This window comes from Equus przewalskii, chromosome 4 (assembly GCF_037783145.1).
Source record: "Equus przewalskii isolate Varuska chromosome 4, EquPr2, whole genome shotgun sequence".
Classification (NCBI taxonomy): domain Eukaryota; kingdom Metazoa; phylum Chordata; class Mammalia; order Perissodactyla; family Equidae; genus Equus; species Equus przewalskii.
In genome coordinates, this window is record NC_091834.1 from 56,355,478 (window position 1) to 56,380,501 (window position 25,024).

The following is a 25,024-nucleotide window of genomic DNA, read 5'->3' on the forward strand; positions in this document are numbered from 1 at the left end:
TTAACACTCTCTATTAAACAGCATTTTAAAAGTTGCCTCTATATGTAAGAGCAGTAACCGTGTTCTGAGTGGTTACCATCCTCAGGGCAAGTACTGTATCTATCAGTGTCTTACTTCACTTAAGCCATCCTGCAGCCTATGAGCTAAGTGTCATCATTCCTATTTCACAGATTAGGAAACAACCAAGGCTCAGACAGGTTAAGTAGCTTATACAGGGCCACACGTAGAGGACGCAGTGGGTTAGGATTTGACAGCAGGTCTGCATTCCGCCCAGCGCAGCCCGTGCTACGAACAATGACTGGATCTGTTTCTTGCTTATTTCTCTGGGATCTGTGTCATGGAACTGAAGCCTAAGTTATGTAATGCTCTTTCCGGCTTTGTGCACCCGCGCCCAGGAGCTCTGCCTTCTCCCTCCAGCCCACCAGGGCAGACACACAAGCAGATCCTGACTCGGCCCTGCCCCGTCAGGGGCTCACGGGATTGAAGCTTGGCTTCACACAAGCTCACGTTGCTACTCTTTTCTTATGCCTATTCATCCCGTCCTGAGTGTCCGCTGTAGTTCGGGCTATTTTTGGCCTTTATTTTTTCACATGAGTGCATATAATACCATGGTAACCAAATTATATTTTCATTTATTCTCATTCCTTTCTAGGTTTAGTAGTTAAATAACCCGGTTGAATTGGAGTCAGATCATCTTATCCCTTTAACTACTGATTTAACCCCCTACCACCCCAATATTGGTGTTTCATTTCTCGTTTCAGCTTCTAACGGGAAAGCTGCTGAAAATGTGCTCTGGGATTACCGTAGATTCCCTCTCCTTGGAGTCTCAGAAAACACTGCTTGCCATTTATAGGACAAGTACCATCCTCACAAGTCTCTTAGCCGCACCACCCTTCTCTTTCTACCCCCATATTGCAAATCCATTGATAAAAAGGGCAGCAAGATGACAGGAAGAAAAATAATACTTTGGGGCCGGCCCTGTGGCCGAGTGGTTAAGTTCATGCGCTCCACCTTGGAGGCCCAGGGTTTCGCTAGTTCGGATCCCAGGCACAGACATGGCACCACTTGTCAGGCCACGCTGAGGCGGTGTCCCACATGGCACAACCAGAGGCACTCACAACTAGAGTATACAACTATGTCCTGGGGGGCTTTGGGGAGAAGAAGAAGAAGAAAAAAAGAAGGAAATTGGCAACAGTTAGCTCAGGTGCCAATCTTTAAAAAAAAAAAAGAAAACTAATATTTTAGCAACCCACTCCTTTCTCTTCAGTTTTCTAAGAATTGGGAGGAAAGAAATGTATCGAAGCAATCATGTTTAATGTTCCTAGGCTGACTTTCAGGGATAGACAGGGGGTGGACACGTTCAGCTGCTGCCTTAACCAGGCGGGAGAGGATTGTTTTTTATTTTCAGTATCAATGCACTGTATTTTAGCTAAACGATTCCTTAGTGAGAGATATTTTGGATGTCCCCAACATTCCACTCTTGCTAATGATGCTGTCGCATACCAATAATGACAGTGAACACTCAGATAACACTTTACGTATCAGATGCTGCTCTAGTGCTTTGTGGAGAGAAACTCATGTAACGGTCACAAAGCCATCTGGGGGCTGTGCTATCATCACCTTCTCCACTTCAAAGAGGAACTTGAAGCACAGAGAGGTTAAGTAACTTGTCCTGGGTTACAAACCCAGCGAGAGCTAGAGCTGAGATCTGAACCGAGGCTGTCTGGCTCCAGAGACACTGCTCTTTGTTCCTGAATATCATTCCCCGCTAATTCTTAGGTGGGAACAGTCTCACAGAACCTCAGGGAACTCAGGCTGCGTGAGTATCAAGTATGTCCATCCATCAGATGAGGACAGGCATTCTGGTCTGCCCCCAGCCTCCACCCCAGTGCAGCCTCCCAGCACCTGGAACAATGCCAGGCACATGGTATATGCTTGAGAAATACTGATGGATTGAATAAATACATGGATGAATGATTGCTCTTAAACCAAAATCAAGAATAATGCATTTATAGTGCTACCTATTCTGATGGGGGCGTTCATGCTCTCGAATGACAATGTCAAGGAGTAAGGATGCACATTTGAAGCCTCCAGATCAAAGGCTGGGGAATGTTTCACACCGTGAAATTCTTCTCACTATGACTTTAAACAGAAAGGACATGGCCGATGCCTATGGTCCAGCGTGGGCTCAGACTGCTGGTGCCTTTATGCTCACGGTGGTGGCTAGGTTTCAGTGGAAGGGAAATCGATCCCTCTCTTTGGTGTAAAAGCTCTGTAATTATCATAGTTTCTCCGAAGCCAGTGAAAGGTGGAAAATAAATATTTCAAAAGCACATGTAATAGGAGGCATGAGCAACTCCTCCAGTGGAAGTAGACAAAGGGTGTATGTAACAAACAAAAGCATGCATATCACCTGCTCTGAAAAATACTGGAAGCCCTTGTCCTCGCGAATACACTCATAGGTTTCTCCAAGAACAGGGTTGAAGGGCTTGCTCCCCGCTCGGAAGTAGCTGGATGCGTACGCCGACACGGCAAAGGCGGCCACGTACACCTAGGAGAGGGAGGAAAGAACCGTGTGATTTCTCTGCCATGGAGAAATTTATTTTTACAAAGGAAGACAGGAATGAAATAAAGCTGTTTCTCTCTTTATGGTTTATTTTGGAGAACCAAAGATTTCTCTCTGGTTTAAAGTTGCAGGTTTAAATAATGTTCATTTGGCCCCAGAGACCAAGGAACTAAACATTTTCAAACTGTCCATTTGTTCTGATACCTAAAAGCTGGGAGCGGCTTTCGTGACATGCTATTTACCAAGTGAAGTCCACTGATTCTGCGCTATTGGGCTGAGTCCAGGCCCTCTCGACCTGCCAATATCCCAGAATCCTGATGTCACACTAAGGCTTTTGGGGGGGAAGCGCAAGAAGGGCATAAAAAAACCCAACTGCCCTCAGAATTCAGGAATAAGCATGCCAAGTTTAACCATGCCTAATTTTATACTGTAGGAACCTAAAAACTCATTTTGACAAAAGAAAACCTGTGAAAGGCATTTCCTGAGCCTGGGCAACAAGCCATAGGAGACAGCATAGTGCCTTTTAAAAAAATGCTGCTTTTCTGGGAGGAAAAACGAAAAATCAAAAAGGCAAACTCTCGGAGAACATGAAACGACAAGATCCTTTCACGGGCCTCGCTGGGAGGAGCTTGGCATTTTTATCGGCTCCCCTTTCAAGGCACCAAAGAGATAGACGATTCTTTCTGTCTTTTCAGGGGGGGCGGGCAGCAAAAAATTAAACCTAAGTAGAGACAGCAACTTTCCTTTCTAATATGGAGTAACAATCTTGACTTCATGAAGATTTCTTATATTGGGAAAAAAGCCAAGTGCCTTTTGTAAATGTTCACTAGTTATATAACTTTTCTTACCCTTTTGCAAATAGGACCCACCTTAATATCTCACACTATGGAACACTCCAGAGCAGTTGGAGAGCTTATAACAACCAATTCAGCGTGTACAACTCAGTCTTTGTTCTTGAAACCTGGGTATCTGTTCCTTTCTCTGCTTCCTTAAATGTTTGTAACCTATTAAACATGAAGGTCACACTGTCTGTATGGAATGCTGAATTGACCCAGAATTACCTTCAGTATTTAAAATACAATGAAATTGATCAAAGAACCTGGTATCATTCATAACGCTGGTTTGAGAAAGGAGGGAGAGAGCAGGCACAATGAAGCATTCTCCTTTTGAGCGAGCAACAGGAGAGAGAAGCTGACCCACAGAGCAGTAAACACATCCCAGGGGAGACCGTTCCTGATCAGCGCCTTCCCATACTTTCCCTTCCTAATGTCTGTGCTGGAACGAGAGGCCCTTCCTCAAACCTCCTCTCAAGGTCAACTCTATCAGTCAATCAGCTGACCTCCCAAGGGTCCCTAAATTGCCACAAGAATGAAATACCTTTCAGAATATTTTCATCTTCAAAACCAATCCTTTTCTTTAAAGAAAAGACTGTCCACAAATGCTAACTTTCAACACTTGCCTTAGAAGCGATTTGCCTCCCTTTTCAGCAGAAGTTCTCTGGGGAACGGTAACAAAGAAGGGAAAAAAACAAAACGAACCCAAAACACCCAGCTTGTTTTTCTCTCCTACTCTTATTATCATTAGTATCAAGAGTCTCTTTGATGGCAGATCCCTGGAGACTCTGAGGAATGACTATGGGATGTCTCTTTCAGCCAGTAGTTAGATTTCCCCTTAATCTTCCGATCACTAAAGTAATGAAGTTTTAATGAGGGTTAAACTGCAGAATGCTTAGAATTTAGACAACAATGGTATCATCCATCAGGGAGAGGGAGGCTTACGGCCAGGTCTGGGCAGCAGAGGGATGCACCCATACCAATTTAGCTAATCAGCAAGTGCCCAGGACAGACACGCTGCATTTGGGGCAAGACACTGAGGTCTCAGCCTCCCACGAGATGACCCTCCTGTCAAGCAGGTAACACACGAGGAACCAAAAAGAGGAAGAGACATTCAGTTTTGAAGAACAAAGTCAGCCACAGTCATAGAAAGGTTGATCTGGCCACATCTTATGACTGGGGTTCCTCTGTCCCCATCCCCACAGGACGGGGGAAGGACGCGAAACACCCGGAAGCCCCTTCAAAAACCTGTGATTGGAAGTGACACTGAGTAGAGAACAGAAGGTGAATTTTTCTAGGATGAGCTTTTTTTTTTTTTTTTTTAACTTACTCTATAAAAGAAGGAAAGGGAAAAAGAAACAAGAAGAATCTTCCTCATGTGAAAACCTCTTCTGTGAATGTTACTTTCCAAAAATCTAGGAGCTGAAGGGACGATTCCAAAAATAAACAAAGACATTCTCAAGGGAAATTTACCCTGGAGGAGAAAAACAGCTCGAGAGATTAAATTCTGTGTACCCAGGATAATAAAAATAAACACCCAGACAGCCCTCAACGTGTTTTCCAGGCATGCATATCATAACAATCACATGGAAGGTTCTAGAGAAAGAAGAAGAGCAAAACCATAGCGCAGAACTACCCCCAGACACCAGCTGTCACAGAGAAGCCCCCCCCCAAATGGCAAACCCTGACGTGGTGACTGAAAACAGCCAGGCAGAGGGGAGCCAGATGTCACTGAGAAATGAACCCATCTAAAGAACAACCCAAACGAAAACAAGCGGTCTAGCTCTGCCGTCTCAGCTCAGCCGGATAACGTGGTTGGTAGGTGGCTGCCTCACCATCCTCTCCAGGGCGCTGGGCACCCGCGCGGCCTGGTCCAGCAGCTCGCTGTACTCCAGCTCCTCGCACAGCCTCTGCAGCGTGTTCAACGGCTCGTTGAGTTCCACCGGCATGGCCACCTTAGACAGGTCCTTCCCTATGTTATTTCTCAGGATGTTCCACAAGCTGATGTTGCTGCTGTTGTGACCTGGTGCCGGCAAACAAGTTCTTCTTTTGGACTTTGCTTCCCCGCCGCTTTCGAGAACAGGCCCTAAAAGGGAAATAAGCTTGGTTGTCCCTCTAGGGCTTTTTTCATTTTATTTTATTATTTAAAAAAAAAAATCCAAAAATAAAACCTCACCTAGCAAGTACTCAATTTTCCCAGTAATCTGTTATCCAGAATATGACGGAAAGTCAGAAAATAAAAAGAATTCTGCACAGTTAACCTAAGTACCAAAAATTATATGCATTAAAACTCATAGACTTTACTCACAGGGAAGTCTTTAAGCTCCCACTCAAAAGCCAGTTCCTTGTAGTTTATATACACTTACCATAAACTTAAACTGGGTTTCTACGCGCATAGCAGGTTACCATTTATACTTTCAAACTCTTTTTAAAAATCACTGCAAATTCTGATAAAAACAATTGTGTCTATTATAGGAAAACTATAAATGAAATAAAAGTCATTCTTTATCCCACTACCCAGAAATAGCAATAGCCATTTACACTTTGGATTATTTCCATTCAGCGTTTTCTCCATCCATATAGCTCATAATGTATATCTAGTTTTATGTTCTGCTTACTCAGTTAACATTAGTATTTTTCTGTGCTATTCAAAATTCTTCTAAAACATCATTTTTAACGACTCAAAAATCCCATGCTATGGATATGCCATAATTTACTGAATCTTTCATCTACTGTTGGACTTTTAGATTTGTTTCAATGTTTTGCTATGATCCAAAAAGAAAAGCAGAGAATATTCATATTCTTAGATATTTAATTATATATCTGATTTTTTTTAGGATATACAGAAGTGGAATTAATATGTCAAAGACTGAATATTTTTAGACTTTTGATTCATATGATCAGTTGGCTCCTCAAAAAGGCTGTATTCGATTTCACATTTATCAGCCGCATATGTAAGGGTCCATCTCCTGAGAACTTTCCAGGCTTGTCATCATTCATTTTTAACTTTTGGCAAATTGTTAAACGAATGATGCTATCTACATGTTTTAACCTCCATTTAAAAAATTCCTAGTATAGTTTGGAATGCTTCATGAATATTTCCTTTTTTCTGAATTGTCTGCTTTCCTATTTATATATTAAGACCATAATCTTTTGTTTTTATATTTGTTTTACAATTTAATCCCCATTTGACATTTACCTTTAAATTTGGTCCATGCGTTTTTTTGATGAATGAAACATGTACATTTTAGGTGTTTACATCTATCAATCTTTTCCTTTGTGACAACTTCCATTGCTTCATGCTCTGAAATTCTTTCCTATCCAAACTGAGCCTATTTTCAAATGAAATCTTTTGCATTGAGAACATACAACAGTGCAAAACCAAGATTTTGAGACCAACATATGAGAAAGCAGTATTTTATCTGTTTATATTTAGTTAGTAAAAATAAATATTTAGCATTTATTCATTATAAAGCCAATCACTCTGAATAAATAAAGAGCCTTCTCTGATGAACAGAAAAGTAGGAAACGGGTCATATTTTGCAGTTTCATGTCAATCTGAGCAACCAATGAAGTGCTGAATTTGTTTTAATTGCTCAACATGGGCAAAAATCTGATTTACACAAGTAAATAGCTGCAAATGATAATAGTTTTTAAAAACAGTTTTCTGTGTAATCTCAAAACATTTTCTTTGATTACACTAACCTAAATTTTGAAAGAATACTATATGACTACTACTACTAATGGCTAATAAATTTACTCCGTGGCAGCAAGTCTTCTCAGCGTTTTACATATATTATCTCACTTATTCTTCGTAACAATCTCTTGAGGTAAACAGTATTATTCTCCCCATTTTACAGATGAAGAAATTGAGACACAGAGCAGTTAAGTAACTTGCCCTAGGACACATAACCAGGGAGTGGCAGAGCTGGGGTTAACTGAGGAAACCTGGTCCCTGAATCTATATTCCTAACCACTTATCTCCCCTCAGCACCCAGCACGGTGACAGATCCTAACATGTGCCTACTGATTTTGGGGGGAAGAAATTAATAGGGAGCATTTACCTTCCTAAATACCTAGCATTTACTATGTCAGAGAAATCCTAGTGTAATAATTTATCAAGACCTTGATCTAATCCTTTTCCCTTTTGTAGGCAAACCTGTCTCATAAGAGGCCAAGGTTTCTTCCACATCCAGACTTTTCAGTAGAGTACCAATGTTTAGAAATCTAATCTTCCTCAGAGACAATTAAACTGGAGGACACCTATTTTTGTTGCCAAATACCGCAGAAGAGCTGGGTTTGGCCCAGTGTCTATTTGTGCTAAGGCAATACTGGTCAGCACTCCAGCAAAATGGCTGTGGAATAAGATACAGAGAACCAGGCTTAACTTCTTATATATGCTTTCCAGGCTGGTGTCAACTCAGTATAGCTGTAGTCTTAGGTTCTGGGGCAAGTCCTCTGTTCTCAACTTTGACCTCTGAACCCTCCATCCCTGTGCTCCCCTCAGCCCCCTCCCTAAGGCCTCAAAGAGAAGGAAGACTTAGCATTTGTTGGTCTTCCTCATCCACAGTGGGAGTCCCATTTTAGTGTGTGTGCTGTTTGCCAAGGGAATAAGTGATGTTCTTCATTCCTCTTTCAATTCCTGTTTCTCGAAAAACAAGTAGCTCCTGTATTATTGGTCTTCTCCTTTGAACCAACTGTTCTCAGACTTTTCCACCAAAGGATTCCTCTCTCCAGAAACATTTCAAGCAAGATAGAGCATAATAAGCATCTGACTTCTAGCAATTGTGATGCTCAAAGGATGTGCTTCCAGGGGATGGTACAATTATCTTTCTCTTTTTGTGGTCCCCCAAAAAGCAGGTTCTTTGGCATTCAGATAACAACTCATCATCATTATACTCACACATACTTACTGAGTCGGGAAGCACTGAAATATCAAAAAGGACCTGATATGGTCCCTCTCCTTTGTGTAAGATATGAAAATAGGTGGTGCTCTGGGCATCCAGTGAGCGACACAGATAAACCTAGAGACTGTGGGGCACACTGAGTACCAAGACTGGGAGTATTTGACACTACAGGACCCAGGCAGAGAACTGTCTAATGGGCAGATTCTTCTTAGGGGCATCTTCCTAAACAGGCTTCAGTCTGCTCGCTGAGCTCCTAAATCATGCCTGTTTGGGGACCAGACACTCCAGGTACCCACGGTTCAACCTTACATTTCCTGGGCGCTATTTTCACTCTTGGGACCCATCAGTAACAAAGGGACATCTTAGGATGCCTTGAGGCCTCTCTTCTAGGGGGCAGCAGTTTATTACTTTCAAATGTGTTATCTTGAAGAGTCTGAAGTTAAATTACCACTTAGACTAGACCTTCTATTACATAAGTCCTATAGAATTCCTAAATTATTAAAAACACTAGATACCTGGAGGCAAGAAGCTATATTCTAATATGTTTGCAGACAGAATATTTTATCATATAAGGGGTATCTGTTGCATTAATTTTTTTTTTATATTTACATGATATTGGCATATTTTTACTTTATAAAATAGAAGTTTGCATGAGCAAATTTATTTGAATGAATATATTTTTCACATGAGTGCTATCTCATCAAGGAGCACTCACGTTCTCCTCGAGGGTGGGGACCCCATCTTAATGTTCTGACGTAATCCTTGCTGCAGATCGCTGTCTGCAGCAGGTACTCTATATATGCTTATTAGTCTTCTGTGAGGGTCCAAACTCTCAGAGATCAAGTAATTTAAATCTTACCCAAAGTCTGTCTCTCATTATCTAAATCATTACTGAGATTGTCTAAGGAAAGGTTGTCACTTATGTCACTGACGTACGAATCATCTTCAGAAATCTGTGGGAAAGGAGAAATAATATACATTACAGTGAGAATTATCAAGCCAGATTTTCATAAAACCTTTACTCCAAATGATCAATCATGTTGAATCCCACATTACAAACCTATAGAAATAATTTTAGATGCTGTTTTCAAAGAGGCCCATACATTAGTCTGCCTAGGAGGTGTTCAAAGCAAACACCTATTATTAAAATTCTTATACTTTCTTGATTTGTTCTCACAAGGAAAAGGCAAGTAAACTCAAGATTTTAATTATTATAAGAATTCTTATTGATTCAGGCTGCATTTTTAGAATTTGTTAGTGTTTGGGTAGAATGAGTTGTGACTTGTCTTTGAACTATTTGTGAAAAAAAGAATCGTCTATGGAAATTAATAAACAAGATTAGTACTTCTAAACAGAAGGGGTGAAATTATCAATACACACAGCAATGCCAACTACGGTATTTGCCTATTCAGGAAAGTATGACTTTTATGCATCAATTTAAATAACATCATTATATAAGTAAATAATTATAATTATTACATATTATAAACTAATATAGGTCAAATTCAATGGTTAAAAAATAAATAGATGCTAATTTCTGGACCAGGAGTGGAAATATTACATTATCAAATAGCTAGAAGTCCAATTTTTAACCTGTAATTAAAAAGAGGTGTAACAAATCAAGTAACAGAAACCAGGATGTGCCCAGCATCTGCTACTTTCACAATCTTTTTTTTCTAAATTCTTGTATCCTTTTGAGCCTTTTAGGGTATGAGTTATAAGAGGACCCTCAGAATGTAATCGTAGAAAGGGGCCATCAAGTTTGGTGTTTCTAAATAAGTGTTTACTGAACAGGTTAATCAACGAAGCAACAAAAGAGATTTTGAGGCATTTAACAGAGAACAGTGCTCAAACCTCATTTTCTGAAGAGCTTGGAGATAAGAGAACTTCCTGTGCGTCAAAAAATTCCGAAAGGGAGTCAGTGATGGAGAGTCTGCTTTCATTGGAAAGCTGATGGACCAGAGCTCGGTTGTCATCTCTGGAGTTTTCCTATTTGAAACACAAAAGCAAAAATGCATATATTTGGAAACAGTCTCAAGAGAAACAAAATAAACAACTGATTTCATGGTATGATACACGAGGTCACAGGCCCAGGCAGATAAGCAGCTCAAAGCAGAGGTCAGCTCCAAAGCTGAGAAGCAAGCCTCACACAAAACAAAATGAAAAACGGAGGTTCCCCCAGAATGGGCGCCTCACTTAGAGGCGTCATCACTGCTCAGGCACATGTACCAAATCTTAAAGCAAAACAATTGTCCAGAGCAGTCTTTGTGCCATTTAAGAGGGGAAAAATTCCGACTCTCTCTGAATCATATCCTCTTATTCTCTACCACTGCAGGATGTTTCTTTTCATCCTAAAATTTCCTCTAAATTGTACTGAATGCATGTCCTTGCATGGCTGGTTCAGAGCAACATAGCTTTCTTCTGCCTCCATGCTCTTGCAGAGGCCAGCATGCTGCTTTTGAGCCATCCCTTGACAAATAAACTGTGTGTTTTGGTCCAGGAGTGCCCCTGGTGGCAGGTCATTCATTATTCATGGATGAATGAGATAAATTATCTTTGTCCGTCTCTTTCCAACCACAATGACTCTGCGAGGGAAGGAAATCCCCAACCCCCTTTATAAACCTCTCCACAAACAATACAACAGAATATCATGATTTTCTCATCTTGCACGGCCCTCCATTCCCACTTTATTGGGTCTAGACTTTCCCTCGGGGAAAGACCTAAATACTTTAGGAATATGTTTTCTATTTAATTTGCAAGTGAAAATTCAGTTCAACTCAGCAATTGAGCAACTGCTTTGTGCTGGCCATGGAGGGATATAATGAGGAAGAAGACAAGGTGTCTAGCCTGAATGAATGGTGTAGGCCACACACCCAACACACACCAGACCAAGACTGTGGAATGGAAAAAGTGCTCTAGAAGTGGAGAAGAAGGTGAGATGGATTCTATTAGGGGGCTTTGGTTTGGGGAGGGCTTCAGAGAGGAGGTGACGCCTGACTAGATGTCAAGAAATGAGAACAGATTCAGGACAAGATGATTCGATTCCTCCGAATCAGAGAAGAGTACTGCCCTGAACTTGCCGACAGCTCACATTTCTCACTGAAAGGCTGATATATGAGCTGTTTCTATATCACTTTGTATCTGATAAATGAGTCCCAGAATAATCTGGGGAAGAAAAGTCAAAGTAGATTATGTCTTTCCCAGAAAGAGTGCAGGACGCGCCCCTCAGTCTCGTAAACAAATTACACCCAAGATGGGGATGCTACAATGGGAGGGCCACAGCAGATTTTCATAATTAGTAAAGGGCAAGTGGTCCCTTTATGAAATGTTTACTTCAGGAACACATTTAAATGTGTATCCCTTTCTCTTGGATTCTTCCTAAATAAGACAGCTGGTCAAGGTATTCGTTTAAAAGTATCTTTACCCTATTTTCACATCCATAGAGCATTCTGAAAAGCAGGCTTCTTCTCCACCCTATCCAAGAGATCGCTTTGGGCTCCATCAGTAAGTATCACAGCTGCCACCTTCCAAGGAAGGGCCTCGCTCCTCCAAAGAGGAGACACCTAGTGAATAACTGAGCTCCTTTATTGCTCACTGAAATAATGGATTTGTCCTGTGTCTTTGATGTGCCACTGCCACTTGAGACTCTAATGACTTACTGACCTGTCCCACTCATTAATTTATTACCAGTCACTCCTGCCCTCTCTCTATCTCCCTCCTCCTAGACTGATGGGTCAGAAGGATTTCTTGGCTGATCAACACTGAAAATAACAGCTAGACCTTTCCAGTGAACACTCCTCCAGCAACTTCCTATTAATACCTACTGAAAACCCAATGGCACCATAGCGGCCCCAAGCCCCCAGCACAGTGTCTTACACAAGGCAGGGCCTCCCCTATCATCAAGTCAATAGTTTCCCCACAAGTGGGTAAGGGCTGAGTGGTTGTTTCTCTATTTTTTACGTTGAAAAAAGATAAACAGAGAAAAGGGAAGGAAGGGAACACTCATAATTCCATCACACTAAAACAACTACTATAAGCCTTTTGATGAATTTCTCTCCCATCCTTTTTATACATACAGCTTTGCTGTGTTTGAAATAATTATAATCATAATATATGTGTGTATACATAGCTATATATTTATAAACTTCCCCCAAATAATATGGTACCATAATCGTTTTTTCAAAATTAACATTTGTTCTGAGGATAAAAGGAATATGTGTTCAAAACAGAAATTACAGAAAAATGTAAATAAAATAAAACACGCATCACAAAAGTCACATCCCCCAGATGTGGCCCTTATTAACCTGTTGGTGCATTGCTTCTATTAAAGCATTTGTGTATATATATATTTTTAAGTTTGAAAAACCGGGATCACACTATACATAGTCTTTGTATGGTCTGCTACATTTGTTTAACATTATACTGTGAACTTTTTCCCAGGCTGTTAAGTTTTTTGAGACAATGAACTTCAGTTGCTATTTTATTATACATGTGTGTCATAGGGTAACCATTTCATTTATTGGAAACTAAGGGTGCTTCCAAATTTGTAAAGATGGCGAGCATGTTTGCAAACACGTCTTTGCTTGTTGCACATTAGTTCTTAGAATCAGTTCTCAGAAGCAGAGTGTTGGAAACGTTTAAGGCAAACTATATATCACCTAACTACATCTACAAGTAAGAGAACCTCTGTTTCTTAAGGGCACCAAATACTATCATTTAGAAAAATTTTGTGCTAATCTCATTGTTTTAATTCATATTTCTTTGTTAGGAATTAGGTTGAACATTTTTTCCTTTTTAAAAAACTAGCTGTAGAGATGTTAACATTGGGCGAGGCTAGGTCAGGGTGCATGGGACCTCCCTCAGCATTTCTCTGCACTTTCCTCTGAACTTATAAGTATTGCAAAATAAAAAGTTAAAAAAAAACTATCTGTTTTTGGGGTTTTTTTGGTGAATTGTTTTTTTTCCATTTATTTTTTGAGGTCTTAAGTCGCTTGCTATTAATTATTAAGATATTACCACCTATTTAGTATTATCTGAATCTGACATTTTCACTGAAAACATTTTTCCTAGTCTATTATTTGCCTCTCTATTTTTTCACAAACATCTTTTTCCCCCCTGAAAAACAAAGTCAAATTTAGTCAATATTTGTTTTGTAATTTTTCCTATTGCTTCCAAATTTAGGAAGTGTTCCCTACTCCAGCCATTTGATAAATATTTAAATCAATATTTTCCAGTTTGAATTTTTATATTTAACTCTAATTCTCTGGCAATTCATCTTAGTGTGTAATGGTAAAATTTAAACTGTGTTCCAAACTGCTTTTGAGTTATGCCAACCTAACTCACTGAAAAATCCATCTCGTTCCCATTGCTTTTTGAGTCTCTTCTATCACGTTTCTTTCTTTTATACAGTAATGGTGTTTATGCCTGAGATAGGTATTCTGTCCCATTCTTACACCATCACCACCGTATTTTCACCATGAGCTTCACTCTGTGTTTTATTTTCTGGCTTGGGATGTCTTTCCTCACTATACAGCAGGGTGATGCTATTGTGAAAACAAGTGCTTTGGACTCTTTAGATTTGGACTTAAATCCCAGCTCTCTCTCTCTCTTACTAGCTGTGTGCCCTGGAGGAAGTTACTTAACCCCTCTGGGCTTTAGTTTCCTTGTCTCTAAAATAAACTAGCATCACTTATCTCATAGAGCTGTGGTCAGGATTTTGTGAGATAATGCATTCAAATGCATATGGATTAGCAAACAGGCAATTAAAAGAATTAAGTTCCCTTCTTCTTTTAGACTTCTCTTTAAAGTTCTTGCCTATTTAGTCTCTTCAGTGAACTTTAGATTTAGTAGGATGTTATCCCAAAGCCACCTAGCCTTTCACTTGGAATATAAATAATAGAAAAAAAGAACTAACAAGCTGATAATTAAATGTCCGCATTCAGAAATGTAAAGGAGGAGGACTTGAGATGATGTGGGAGCCACTTCTGCTAGAAGAGGGGGAACCGTAGAACCCAAGCAGTCAGGTCCGGCTCCAAGATGGCCAACGTGCGCAGCTCAAATGGACCAGAAGGAAAGCAAGGAACAGAGGCCCGAAGACAGAGCCGCCGGGCTGCCCACTGTGGGGACCGACATTCCTGATGTTTGAGGTGCCCGTAAGCTGCCTAAGAAAAGTAAACTGCAGTCCAGGTTTGAGGCTCTGGGGCGGCCATTCCCACTCACTCTTGTTTCCTGACGGCAACAACGGCTCTTCCCTGCGCGGGAAAGTCAGCCTGAGTCACTTGGTGAGAAGCAGGCGGAAACACGGAAAACAGAAAGTCCCTGAAGAGGAACCAGGTCAACCGCACAACTGCAGCCTCAAGTCAAGGGTCTAGAAAGCCGTTCTGGCGGGTGTGAGGGTGAGAGATGCAACTGCTCCCCCTCAGGGACCGTTTACAGCAGGTAAGCCTTCAGCTACACTACCTGTGAGAGCAATTCAAAAACATGCGTTTTAAAGACTGGTTTTGCTTTCCTTTCAAAAACACAAACAGCCCCAAGTATATACACTGAGCATAAATTCATAAAACCATAAATGAAGGGTCAACTTGCCATTTACCTATTTAACAACTTGCTAATGCATCAACGTAATTATGTGATAATGCTCTTTAAAAGGTAAGCACTGCCTGGAAACAGACATGAAACCCCGTGGAATGCCTTGGCGTTTGGCAGCAAACATCCCTCAGTGATGGTCGGTCATGGCAACGGGGCCCTGCTTTAGCCAATGTGCAGATTCAAAAGAGAGCTCATCCGGTAAGCATATGTCTTTGTCCAGGCCTAAAATGAAGGCCACCACAGGTAATGTTTGGATGCTCAATCCTGCAGGAGACTCAGGTTAGGTTTGGGCTAAAATGACTGAAAAGATCTCTTGGGGGTAGTGCGTGTGTAGAGGAATTTCAGTCAAGCGACATGTGTGTAGAAGAAATAAGAAGCCTGCGGCCTCTGCAGAGCGGGTAACTCCCCCATCAGGAGAGAGGGTCCGTCAGCAGGAGGCACAGCCTGTAATGCACACGGCTGTGGATGCCAGGGCCTCGCGGGCTGTGCACTGACTGATTCAGCCCCTGGTCTTCACGTGACCCGACACAACTCCCCTCCCCGGAGCGGGGGAAGGTATTATGTGAGAGTTTTATTTTCTTTGAGGACAGGAAAAGGAAAAAGATGGACTAAGATTAAACATTAGCAACGCCTTTTAAAAATTTACACGCACACACACACCTGTTGTATATTACCTTCCCTATTTTTTTTTAAATGCACTCAGTCTAATAAACTTGTTAATAAAAAATTTAGCACATCCAAGGCAGGCACACAAATATAAGAGACAGCTAAAAACAGTTTTAACCCTTATTACCCTTTTCTACTTACTTTTCAAGTAATCCAGTTATAGTTTTCTGAAATTTCTCATATTAAACACATTCGAAGAATATTTTGGATAAACATCCCCAGTGTTGAGAAAAGACATTTTTAACATACTATGAACTGACTGACACACTTCAACTGTAATACACTATTTTTTTTTCCCCTCAGAGTGTACAGCTGTGCTTTTTAAAAGGAAAAAAAAATCCCAGGAAAGGGAGAAGGGAACAGCCACAGGAAAGGAGAGTGGTTCTCACGGAGGGAGCAGAGGACGCGGGCACAGAATCGGGACTGGGGCTCAGAGAAATTCAGGTTTCTTCAGAAGCAAAAGGAGAAAGTGCTCGTCTCTCTCCAGTTCCCACTCCAGCAATACCTGGCGAAAAGCGCGATACTGAGGAGGAATACGGGGTAAAGAAACACCAAGGGAAGAAGAGTTTTGAAGACAAACAGCAGTTAACAGCATATTCCCAAGAAAGCCTTGGAACCAGCAGCTCCCAGGCCCGGCAGCAGCGGTGGGAGGCAGGTACGATGTGAGCACCCCCGAGAGGGAGAAGCATGGAGACCGAGCGACTGGGCGGAGGGCAACATGGGAGGGGGTGGCGGTGGCAAGACCTTACCAGACAAGAAGTCTTACCCACCTCTGCCAGGGTGTCACCCGACTTGGCAGCAGCAGGGGGGTCGAGGAGCAGAGACTCAGCATGGATTCTGCATAAGCGTTCTTTAAGATCTGTGTTTTGGGCTAGGGCCTGGAACATGTTAAAAATAGTGGGGCTCCGTTAATAAATAGATGTTTCAGACAAGCACAGCAGTGGGCCCAGTGTGACGGAGCCCGGAGGGGGCGTTTCCTGCACTTTTCCCTTGAATGCTATCTAAGAGGATACTGGCTCTGAGATGCCTGGGAGATAAAAGGTATTAAATTCTGGAAGGCACGGCCCTTCTCTAATCTCATTTCCAGAGATGGCAGGAGGAATCAGTAGGGCTTTCCTTTCGGGGGAGAGGGCATCTCAAACACCTTCAGCTCTTACTATGACTGGGGGTTTCACAGCCCCTCCTCCTTCCTGGCTGCTGGTAGTCTCTTTCGCTACCCTCCTTCCTCATGATCCGAAGCTTCCTCATCTTTAAAGAAGATGCTGCTCCCACCCCTTACCACTGGACATATTTTAATGTAATATAATTTCCACACCAGTGGAACTGGATCCTAGGAAGTATGCTGGGAAGCAGGATGTTGTGGAGGATTAATTTTATTATTTTCCAATATAGGTGGATAACTGTTTCATTCATTCTTCATGACTAAGATATTTGATTTTTAAAAAAAACAACTCACTTTCACTTACCTGGATAAAGGCTAAGGACCAGGGCCCTGAAAATGGGGGGTAGGTGTGAGATGTGGGCACACGTGAGCCCACCCCGGACCTCTTTTTATTTCTCCCCGGGCAGGTCTGATTCCCTATCCCAGCCTCCCAACTAGGAAGGAACTAGCTCGAAGGTAAAGGGAGATGCTTCCTTCATGCTGGGATCCTGTGCATCAACTCTTCTCCAGATGATCTGTCTTGGAAAGTTTGTCTGATTATCCCCCAGATGCTGCCACAGTCAGCTCCCCAGGTGCTTGCACACAGATCCATCCTATCTGTTTGTCTTCCTGACTCTCTTCCAAAAAGCTCAGAGCCTTTCCCAGCCATCAGGGCCCACAGGTCTACCTGCTGAGAGCGCAGAAGGATGTGGCACTGGCTAACCCACTGCCTGGATCTCAAACACGGATTTTGGCTTTATTTTTCAGTAACTATGGATGGAATGGGTTATTTGGAAATTCTTGAAGATTATTTAGGAAACAGAGCAAATGTTTCTTAATTCACCCACCTATATGTAACAATCTCCACGGGGCACTCACTTTATTCTGGCCAATATGTCACTGATATCTTAGTATATATAAGCGGCTGGAACCTATAGCAGAGGCTAGAATCCTAGTATGGCCTGAAAAATGGGTCATGTTAGTAGCTTCTCTTTCCTTGGTAAGCCACAGGCAGAAGAAGGAGAAATACCAAGATGACAGATACAGCATAAACATATCCATTCTGATAGCCCTGAGATGACTCTAAAAATTTTATTTTTAAAAAACAAGTCTTGAATCTAATCAAGAATCCAAGCCAAAAAGAAAAGAAAGGATCATTCTGTTTTATCTTAAATTTTCAAAACCCTGAACGTGGGAGAGAGTGAATTCCTTAGCAAAGGTAACAACTTTGGCCTAGGACACCACGGCCAAATGGGTCTCCGTGGCCTCCACCAGACAAGCAGACGAACAAGATGGGACCAGACCTGCATGGGAGGAGGGCAGCGGAGAGGAAAACCACAGTGAAAGGGACTTTGGGGAGCCCATCAGAGGTATCTTCTAAATGCACTAAAAGCCAACCTACTGGGAACAGTAAGAAATGCTTTACCACTAAAAAATAAACTTTAAAAACAAAAAAGGAACCACCTTGCTTCTCTCAAACCAAAGAAGCACCCACTGTATGGCTGGCTGTCTACTACAATCCAAAAGGGGATGTTCCCGTGTCTGACCTTAAAGAACTTGGAGCATCTCAAGGCAGACAACATTAAGACTCTATGCAAGTTATTCTTTCTTTCTTTGTTTTTTTTTTTTTAAAGATTGGCACCTGGCCTAACAACTGTTGCCAATGTTTTTTTTTCCTTCTTTATCTCCCCAAATCCCCCCAGTACATAGCTCTCTATCTTACTTGCAGGTCCTCCTGGTTGTGGCATGTGGGATGCCGCCTCAGTGTGGCCTGATGAGTGGTGCCATGTCAACGCCCAAGATCTGAACCAGCAAAACCCTGGGCCGTGGCAGCGGAGCTCGTGAACTTAACCCCTTGGCCACGGGGCCAGTCCCTGGGTTATTCTTTCTTTCTTTCAAAGATAACATACTTGGAATTTTCAACTGAGTGAATATTCCTCAAGTATTCTACAACAACAACATGTACCACTGGTAATATATTTATCATTAGCATTACACTAAGAGAATTACTTTGGGGCCAGCCTTGTGGCCAAGTGGTTAAGTTCGCACGCTCCGCTGCGGCGGCCCAGGTTCGGATCCTGGGCGTGGACATGGCACCGCTCGTCAGGCCACACTGAGGCGGCGTCCCACATGCCACAACTAGAAGGACCTGCAGGTAGGATATCCAACTATGTACTGGGGGGAATTTGGGGAGATAAAGCAGACAAAAAAAAAAAAGATTGGCAACAGTTGTTAGCTCAGGTGCCAATCTTTAAAAAAAAAAAAAGAATTACTTTACTTTTCTCCGTAACATGATGAATTGAAAACATGAATGGATATTTTCTAGTTCTCTCAAAGCCTGAATTAGCTTCTGAAAACAAGATCCTAAAATCCATCTCCCCTACCTGACCCTAAACAGAAAGTTCAGCATTGCTTCAGATGGCAATTTCACATGTGCTCACACACTCTTTTTATGGGAGGAATTCCAAAACAAGCAAAGAGTAGTAGCACATAAGCAGGCTATTTTAAAAGTTCTCCAGCTTTTTGACAGATCCAGAGTGAGCAACCAGACAACGTCAGGTATTCAAAACAGAGTTCTAGGATAATGGACTTCAATGCAGCCCAAAGGGAATCGATGAAGAAAGGAGAGTGAACAAATGACAGAACAGCTTACTGAAAAAGATCTGAGGCTTGACAGTGATTCCTTTGATGCTGTGAAGGCATAATGATTGCCTGACATTCTGTATGACTCATCTCTTTGTGTCCATAGGGGGAAAAAAGCTAAATGTTTGTAGTATTAAATCAAATAAAATAACTTTCATATCTTTGAAAGAGTGGTAGATAGGCTCAGTAATGTGTGAGTTCAAAATTTCACTCTGCTCCCTGTCATTTGGAAAGTCAATCTAAGCTTGTGAAGCCTTAGGTACAGAAATCTCCAAACCATCAGATTTTATAAGCATAAACAGACAAATGTCTGTAAGACACACACAAAACAAAAGCTTTACAGAAACAGAAAAATCAAGATAAAGAGGAGGGAACCAAAGTTAAAGTACTTAATGCTCAATAAAATATTAGCTAGTAAGACTTGGGGTGGGCTCAGTTTTGGTGTTTGGAACGAGCAGACCTCATGAAAGGTTAGAATATAATTTGGATACTTTGTTTGGTTTTCTCATGAATTTTCAACGCGGCCATGGAAATCATGAATTTTCAACACAACTATGGAGATGGAAAATATAAAAAATGTGTGGGCCTGGACACATTGTCAGGCATTCCCGTGACACAGATGTGGAACTTACGGATGACAGGGCGTGCTTCAGACCAATGACCTGAGCAGACGGGGTGCAGGAGGCATCCTGCTCCATCAGCTGCTTCAGCTTCTCTCTCTCTGCTGACATGATGGTAAATGCTGACCTTAAAGTGAAGTAAACTATAAAGATATAATCATTATAAAAAGGAATAAAGGAAGGGGCATAATTAAAACAAGATACAGAGAAATGTGTTTCTTACAAAAGAACTTAGAAAAGTAACAGCCCTGAATACTTTGAGCATAGCAAATGTACACTCTAACATTGACTTTTTTTTTTGAGGAAGATTAGCCCTGAGCTGACATCTGCCACCAATCCTCCTCTGTTTGCTGAGGAAGGCTGGTCCTGAGCTAACATCCGTGCCCATCTTCCCCTACTTTCTATGTGGGATGCCTGCCACAGCATGGCTTGACAAGTGGTGCACAGGTCTGCACCCGGGATACGACCAGCTGAAGCCCAGGCTGCCGAAGGAGAATGTGTGAACTTAACTGCTGCATCACCAGGCTGGCCCCTAAAATTGACGTTTTTTTTTTTTTTTTAACATTTTATTTTTCCTTTTTCCCCCAAAGACCCCCCAGTACATAGCTGTATATTTCTAGTTATGAGTCCTTCTAGTTGTGGCATGTGGGACGCCACCTTAGCATGGCTTGATGAGTGGTTCCATGTCCGCACCCAGGATCCAAACTGGCGAAACCCTGGGCTTGCATGCCAACTTAACCACTCAGCCATGGGGCCAGCCCCTAAAATTGACTTTTAAAGAACACATTTAGAATGAATAACACCAAGAGTGAACCCTAATGTAAACTCCAGACTCTCAGTCATAATGATGTTTCAATGTAGATTAATTGATTCTAAGAAATGGACAACTCTGGAGGGGTGTTGATAGTAGGGGAAGTTGTGTGTGTGTGTGTGTGTGTGTGTATGAGGGGAAACTCTACTTTCTGCTCAATTCTGCTGTGAATCTAAAAGTGCTCTAAAAAATAAAGTCTATTAAAATTTTTTAAATACACAAATTCGTCAATTCTAAAGACCCCCATTCATTATAAAATACTATGATTTTATGACTTATCATCAAGATATTTTGACACTTGAAAGCACTACACTTCTGGATTCTCCGTTATCAACACTTAGTTTTGTCTCTGTCCCTAAAGACTGGAAATGTTTGAAGACAAAGCTTATCGGTTGTCAAGGGGAAAATGCTAACAATGCAGCAGAGAACCTAGACAGCCCATTGACCAGATGAGCCCATTAATCACTAGTGAGAGTCAGAGGACTGCGTGTGCCTCGGGATGTAATATACCATGAACAAGACACGGTCGTTTTTGCTGTGTGCTGGCCAGGGATAGACAAGCTGTGTCTGATCATAAGGAAGCATCAGACAATCCTAAAATGAAGAACATCTTATTTTTAAAAATTGGCCTGTATTCTTTAACAGTGCCAATTTTATCAAAGAGAAAGACAGACTGAGGAACTGTTCCCAATAAAAGGAGACTAAAGAGGCATGACAATTAAATGCAATATATGATCATGGACTAGATTCTGCACTGAAGTGGAAAGGTGCTATTAAAGGATATTATTAGGATAATTGATAACATTTGAATATGGAAGGTAGAATAGATAAAAGTACTATTTCAATGTTAAATTTCCTGAATTTCATAACTAAACTATGGTTAAGTAACAGAATATCTCTAAGGAAACATACACTACAGTATAAAGGTGCAAAAAAAGACACGATGTGGGGCTGGCTCGGCGGCATAGCGGTTAAGTTTGCGTGCTCCCCTTCAGTGGCCTGGGATTCACAGGTTTGGATCCTGGGCGCAGACCTAGCATTGCTCATCAAGCCACACTGTGGTGGCATCCCACATAAAATAGAGGAAGATTGGCACAGATGTTAGCTCAGCGACAATCTTCCTCATTAAAAAAAAAAAAAAAAAGTCAATGATGTATGATTCCTACTCTCACATGGTTCAGAAACAGGCACGTGTGCACAAATGCATGTGTGTGTAGAAAGAAAGAGGTAAAATAAATGGTGAATTTCCATCAAGGATATATGAGAGTTCTTTGTATTATTCTTGCAACTTGTCTGTAAGTTTGAAATTATTTCAAAATAAGATGTTACCTACTCTCTTCCTTGTTAGTCCTTTCAGCTGCTTGACCCAGAAGTCCCACCTCTAAACGTGGCATTCAGCCACTCCGTTCACGTTAGCGAGCCTTCGGAGTGAGAGCTCAGCACTGCTAGGCACTCAGGTGCCTGAACTGAAGTTTTAAAAACTGTTAACACAAATGGCAAAAAACTCACCAAGTTCTGATCACATAATGTACGAGTTATCTCCTAGGGATGGGGAAACTGTCATTGAAATTATTGATATCATATTTGAATATTATCTTTCTGATCTCCTTTACTGCATTTTGTTTGAGAAGGGTAGGAAGAAGGAAGAGACTGAGACATACTTCTTCTCGAATGGCCTGGCATATTATTGAATTCCACGGGGTTGCATTTTTAGACGTTTTGTTATTCAAGAGTGGCCTCTTTAGTATCATTGAAACTTAATACGCATTATTGACTTACTTCCCTCATTTCACAGCCACAGGGACAATCGAACCACTCCATAGGTTGTTGCTGAACTTGTCTCAGGTTGTGGTGTTTAGCAAAGGATTGAGAGCATCTTCACAAAGTCATGGTACAAATAAGCAATTTGTTTAAACAGATACACATACACACAAATTATGGTGCTTCTGTTGACAGAAGATGGGGTCAGAGGTTAACAGGTACTCAAATTTTCTAACAATGTTCTTTGGCACATGCTTAGCTCTTTGATTTAAATAATTCAATTGAACAAAATAATGGGCAGCACAACAGAGTGACCAACAGAGTGGGCTCCACCATCAGCCCTGGATTCTTCCCAGCTCCATCACTTATTCTCTTTGGTCAAGTAAATGATGCCCCTGAGCCCCAGTCTCCTCCTTTATCCACGAGGATCATAATAACATTCTCTTTCTAAGTCTATTATGGGATTACATAAGATAATGCAGGTGAAGCACTTAACCTAACACCTAGCACACAGGAAATAATAAACGTTACTGCAATAATAATAGTGACAGGATGAAAGAGACACATGAGGATGAAAGCAGAGCTGACTGCAGTCTCTTGAAATACGGGAGGCAGCTTTAGGAGGATGCTTTGTTCTCTTGCCAGGACAACACTTGTAACAAGAGCGCGCAGGGCAGAGGTTCTGTGAATGAGGGACTGACTGGAATCTGCCGGGCAGAAGGGCAGCCTCCTTCTACAGTGAGCAGAATTAACTCCTGCATTTGATGTCCTCTGAGATGGCCCCGCATCCCCTTGCCTTCTAACTCCACAGGACATGTGCACCCATCTGAGTGGGTCCCTAGGGGAACACCTCGTCACCGTCACATTTATTGCTCTAAATTAAATAAACGTGGCACTCAGCTGGCTGCCACTTTATCAGATCAATTCCTCTGGCTTCAGATGGCCTGCAGGAAAGCAGGGTGTTCAGTCAAACTAAAAGATTCCCATTAAAATTTTAAAAGTTGGCAGAATATGTATCATTTGTTTCCAAATGTATAGCTGAGATGACAGTGGTGGGCATAAAATCAGCAGAAAGAAACTCCTATAGTCAATTTACTTCATTTAAAGTGTAAAGCGTTTTCTAAATCACCTGACAAAGGGCTGAGGGGACCAGATCCCCATGCACTAAATTTCTTAAATGACTGTTTAGACCCACTCAGAGGACACTGAAATAGTCATTCACAGTGGCCTAATGATCCAGCACACACAGAGCAATGGTCAGAGGCTGCCCAGGGGGCACCATATTTATATTAAGCAAAAAAGACCCAGGATCCCAAAGATCAGGAATATTCTCTGTAACAGGAGTGTTTTCTTACTAATTTCTTACATGATTCTAGAAAAGAATAAAAAGTTAAAAAAAAAAATAGTAAGAGCAAAATGAGCGTATCACATCTGTGGATATCTGATAACAAACAAAACCACATAAAAGTCTTAGATGCTCAGAGCTACAAAGAACCTCAAAGATCACTAAGGCCAGCCGCCACACAGAACGACAACTCCTCTCCATCTTGAACCTCCTCGCCAAACGGTCTTTGGGCCCATGCTCCTCAGAGCATCCGCTGTTTCCTAACGCAGTCCACTGTCTTCAGACGCTTCTGGGAGTAAGAAAGTCCTTCCTATTCCTAAGCTGACATTTGCCCCAGTATCTCCTCATTGTCAGACAGGACTACCTCCTCTTTTCTGGGGTGGTCAAATATTGGAAGACAATTATGGCATCTGTTTACTCATCTCTTTCCCAGACTGCTTTTATTTTTTTTTATTTATTTTTTAAAAGATTTTATTTTTCCTTTTTCTCCCAAAGCCCCCAAGTACATAGTTGTATATTTTTAGTTGTGGGTCCTTCTAATTGTGGCATGTGGGACACCGCCTCAGCATGGCTTGATGAGTGGTGCCACGTCCGCGCCCAGGATTCCAACCAGCGAAATTTGGGGCCATCAAAGCAGGAGCGTGCAAACTTAACCACTCAGCCATGGGGCCGGGCCCTCTCAGACTGCTTTAAGCCATTTCCCAGACCCCTCGTTGTATGAACAGAGTGGGACACAGATTGAGCTTCTGACAGAACCAAAGGCCATAAGCATCATGCAACAGACTCTTGGTGACCACTACCCTTTCCCGTTTCTACAGGCTTCTAGGCTGTTCTTTCATCGACTTAGACGGTGAGAGTATAGAGAGCATGTATGGATGGTGAAAGGTGGTACTGAAGGACACCTGGACTCTTAATCCACCTGAGCTCTACTGTTGAATATGCTCCTTCCCAGCAGTTGCTCGGCACAGAAAAGAACAAGATCTTTGGGCAGACAGTTGTGAATACGATGGACACCACCTCTACAGAGGCAGCGTGGTACGAGGGAAAGACAACCTGCAATAAGGCAAACGTGAACCCAAGTCCTACCTCTACCACTATGCTGCCGTTTAGATTTTGGACAAATCCTCATTTCCACATCTGTAT

General features: G+C 41.8%; 1 protein-coding gene across 29 annotated transcripts in view; it reads right to left on the reverse strand.

The window, feature by feature from the left end:
* OSBPL3 (oxysterol binding protein like 3) overlaps nucleotides 1–25,024 on the reverse strand; it is a 170,808-nt gene that overhangs the window by 29,893 nt on the left and 115,891 nt on the right. For 16 of the 29 annotated variants that reach the window (XM_070615991.1, XM_070615992.1, XM_070615998.1 and 13 more), the window contains 6 exons: nucleotides 19,977–20,107; nucleotides 16,331–16,438; nucleotides 10,161–10,295; nucleotides 9,166–9,259; nucleotides 5,235–5,485; nucleotides 2,414–2,551 (listed from right to left, as the gene is read on the reverse strand). In XM_070615991.1, the coding sequence (XP_070472092.1) occupies nucleotides 2,414–2,551; nucleotides 5,235–5,485; nucleotides 9,166–9,259; nucleotides 10,161–10,295; nucleotides 16,331–16,438; nucleotides 19,977–20,107 (857 nt within the window). The remainder of the gene's footprint in view (nucleotides 1–2,413; nucleotides 2,552–5,234; nucleotides 5,486–9,165; nucleotides 9,260–10,160; nucleotides 10,296–16,330; nucleotides 16,439–19,976; nucleotides 20,108–25,024) is intronic. The other 13 variants (XM_070615994.1, XM_070616004.1, XM_070615995.1 and 10 more) reach the window with 1 other exon arrangement.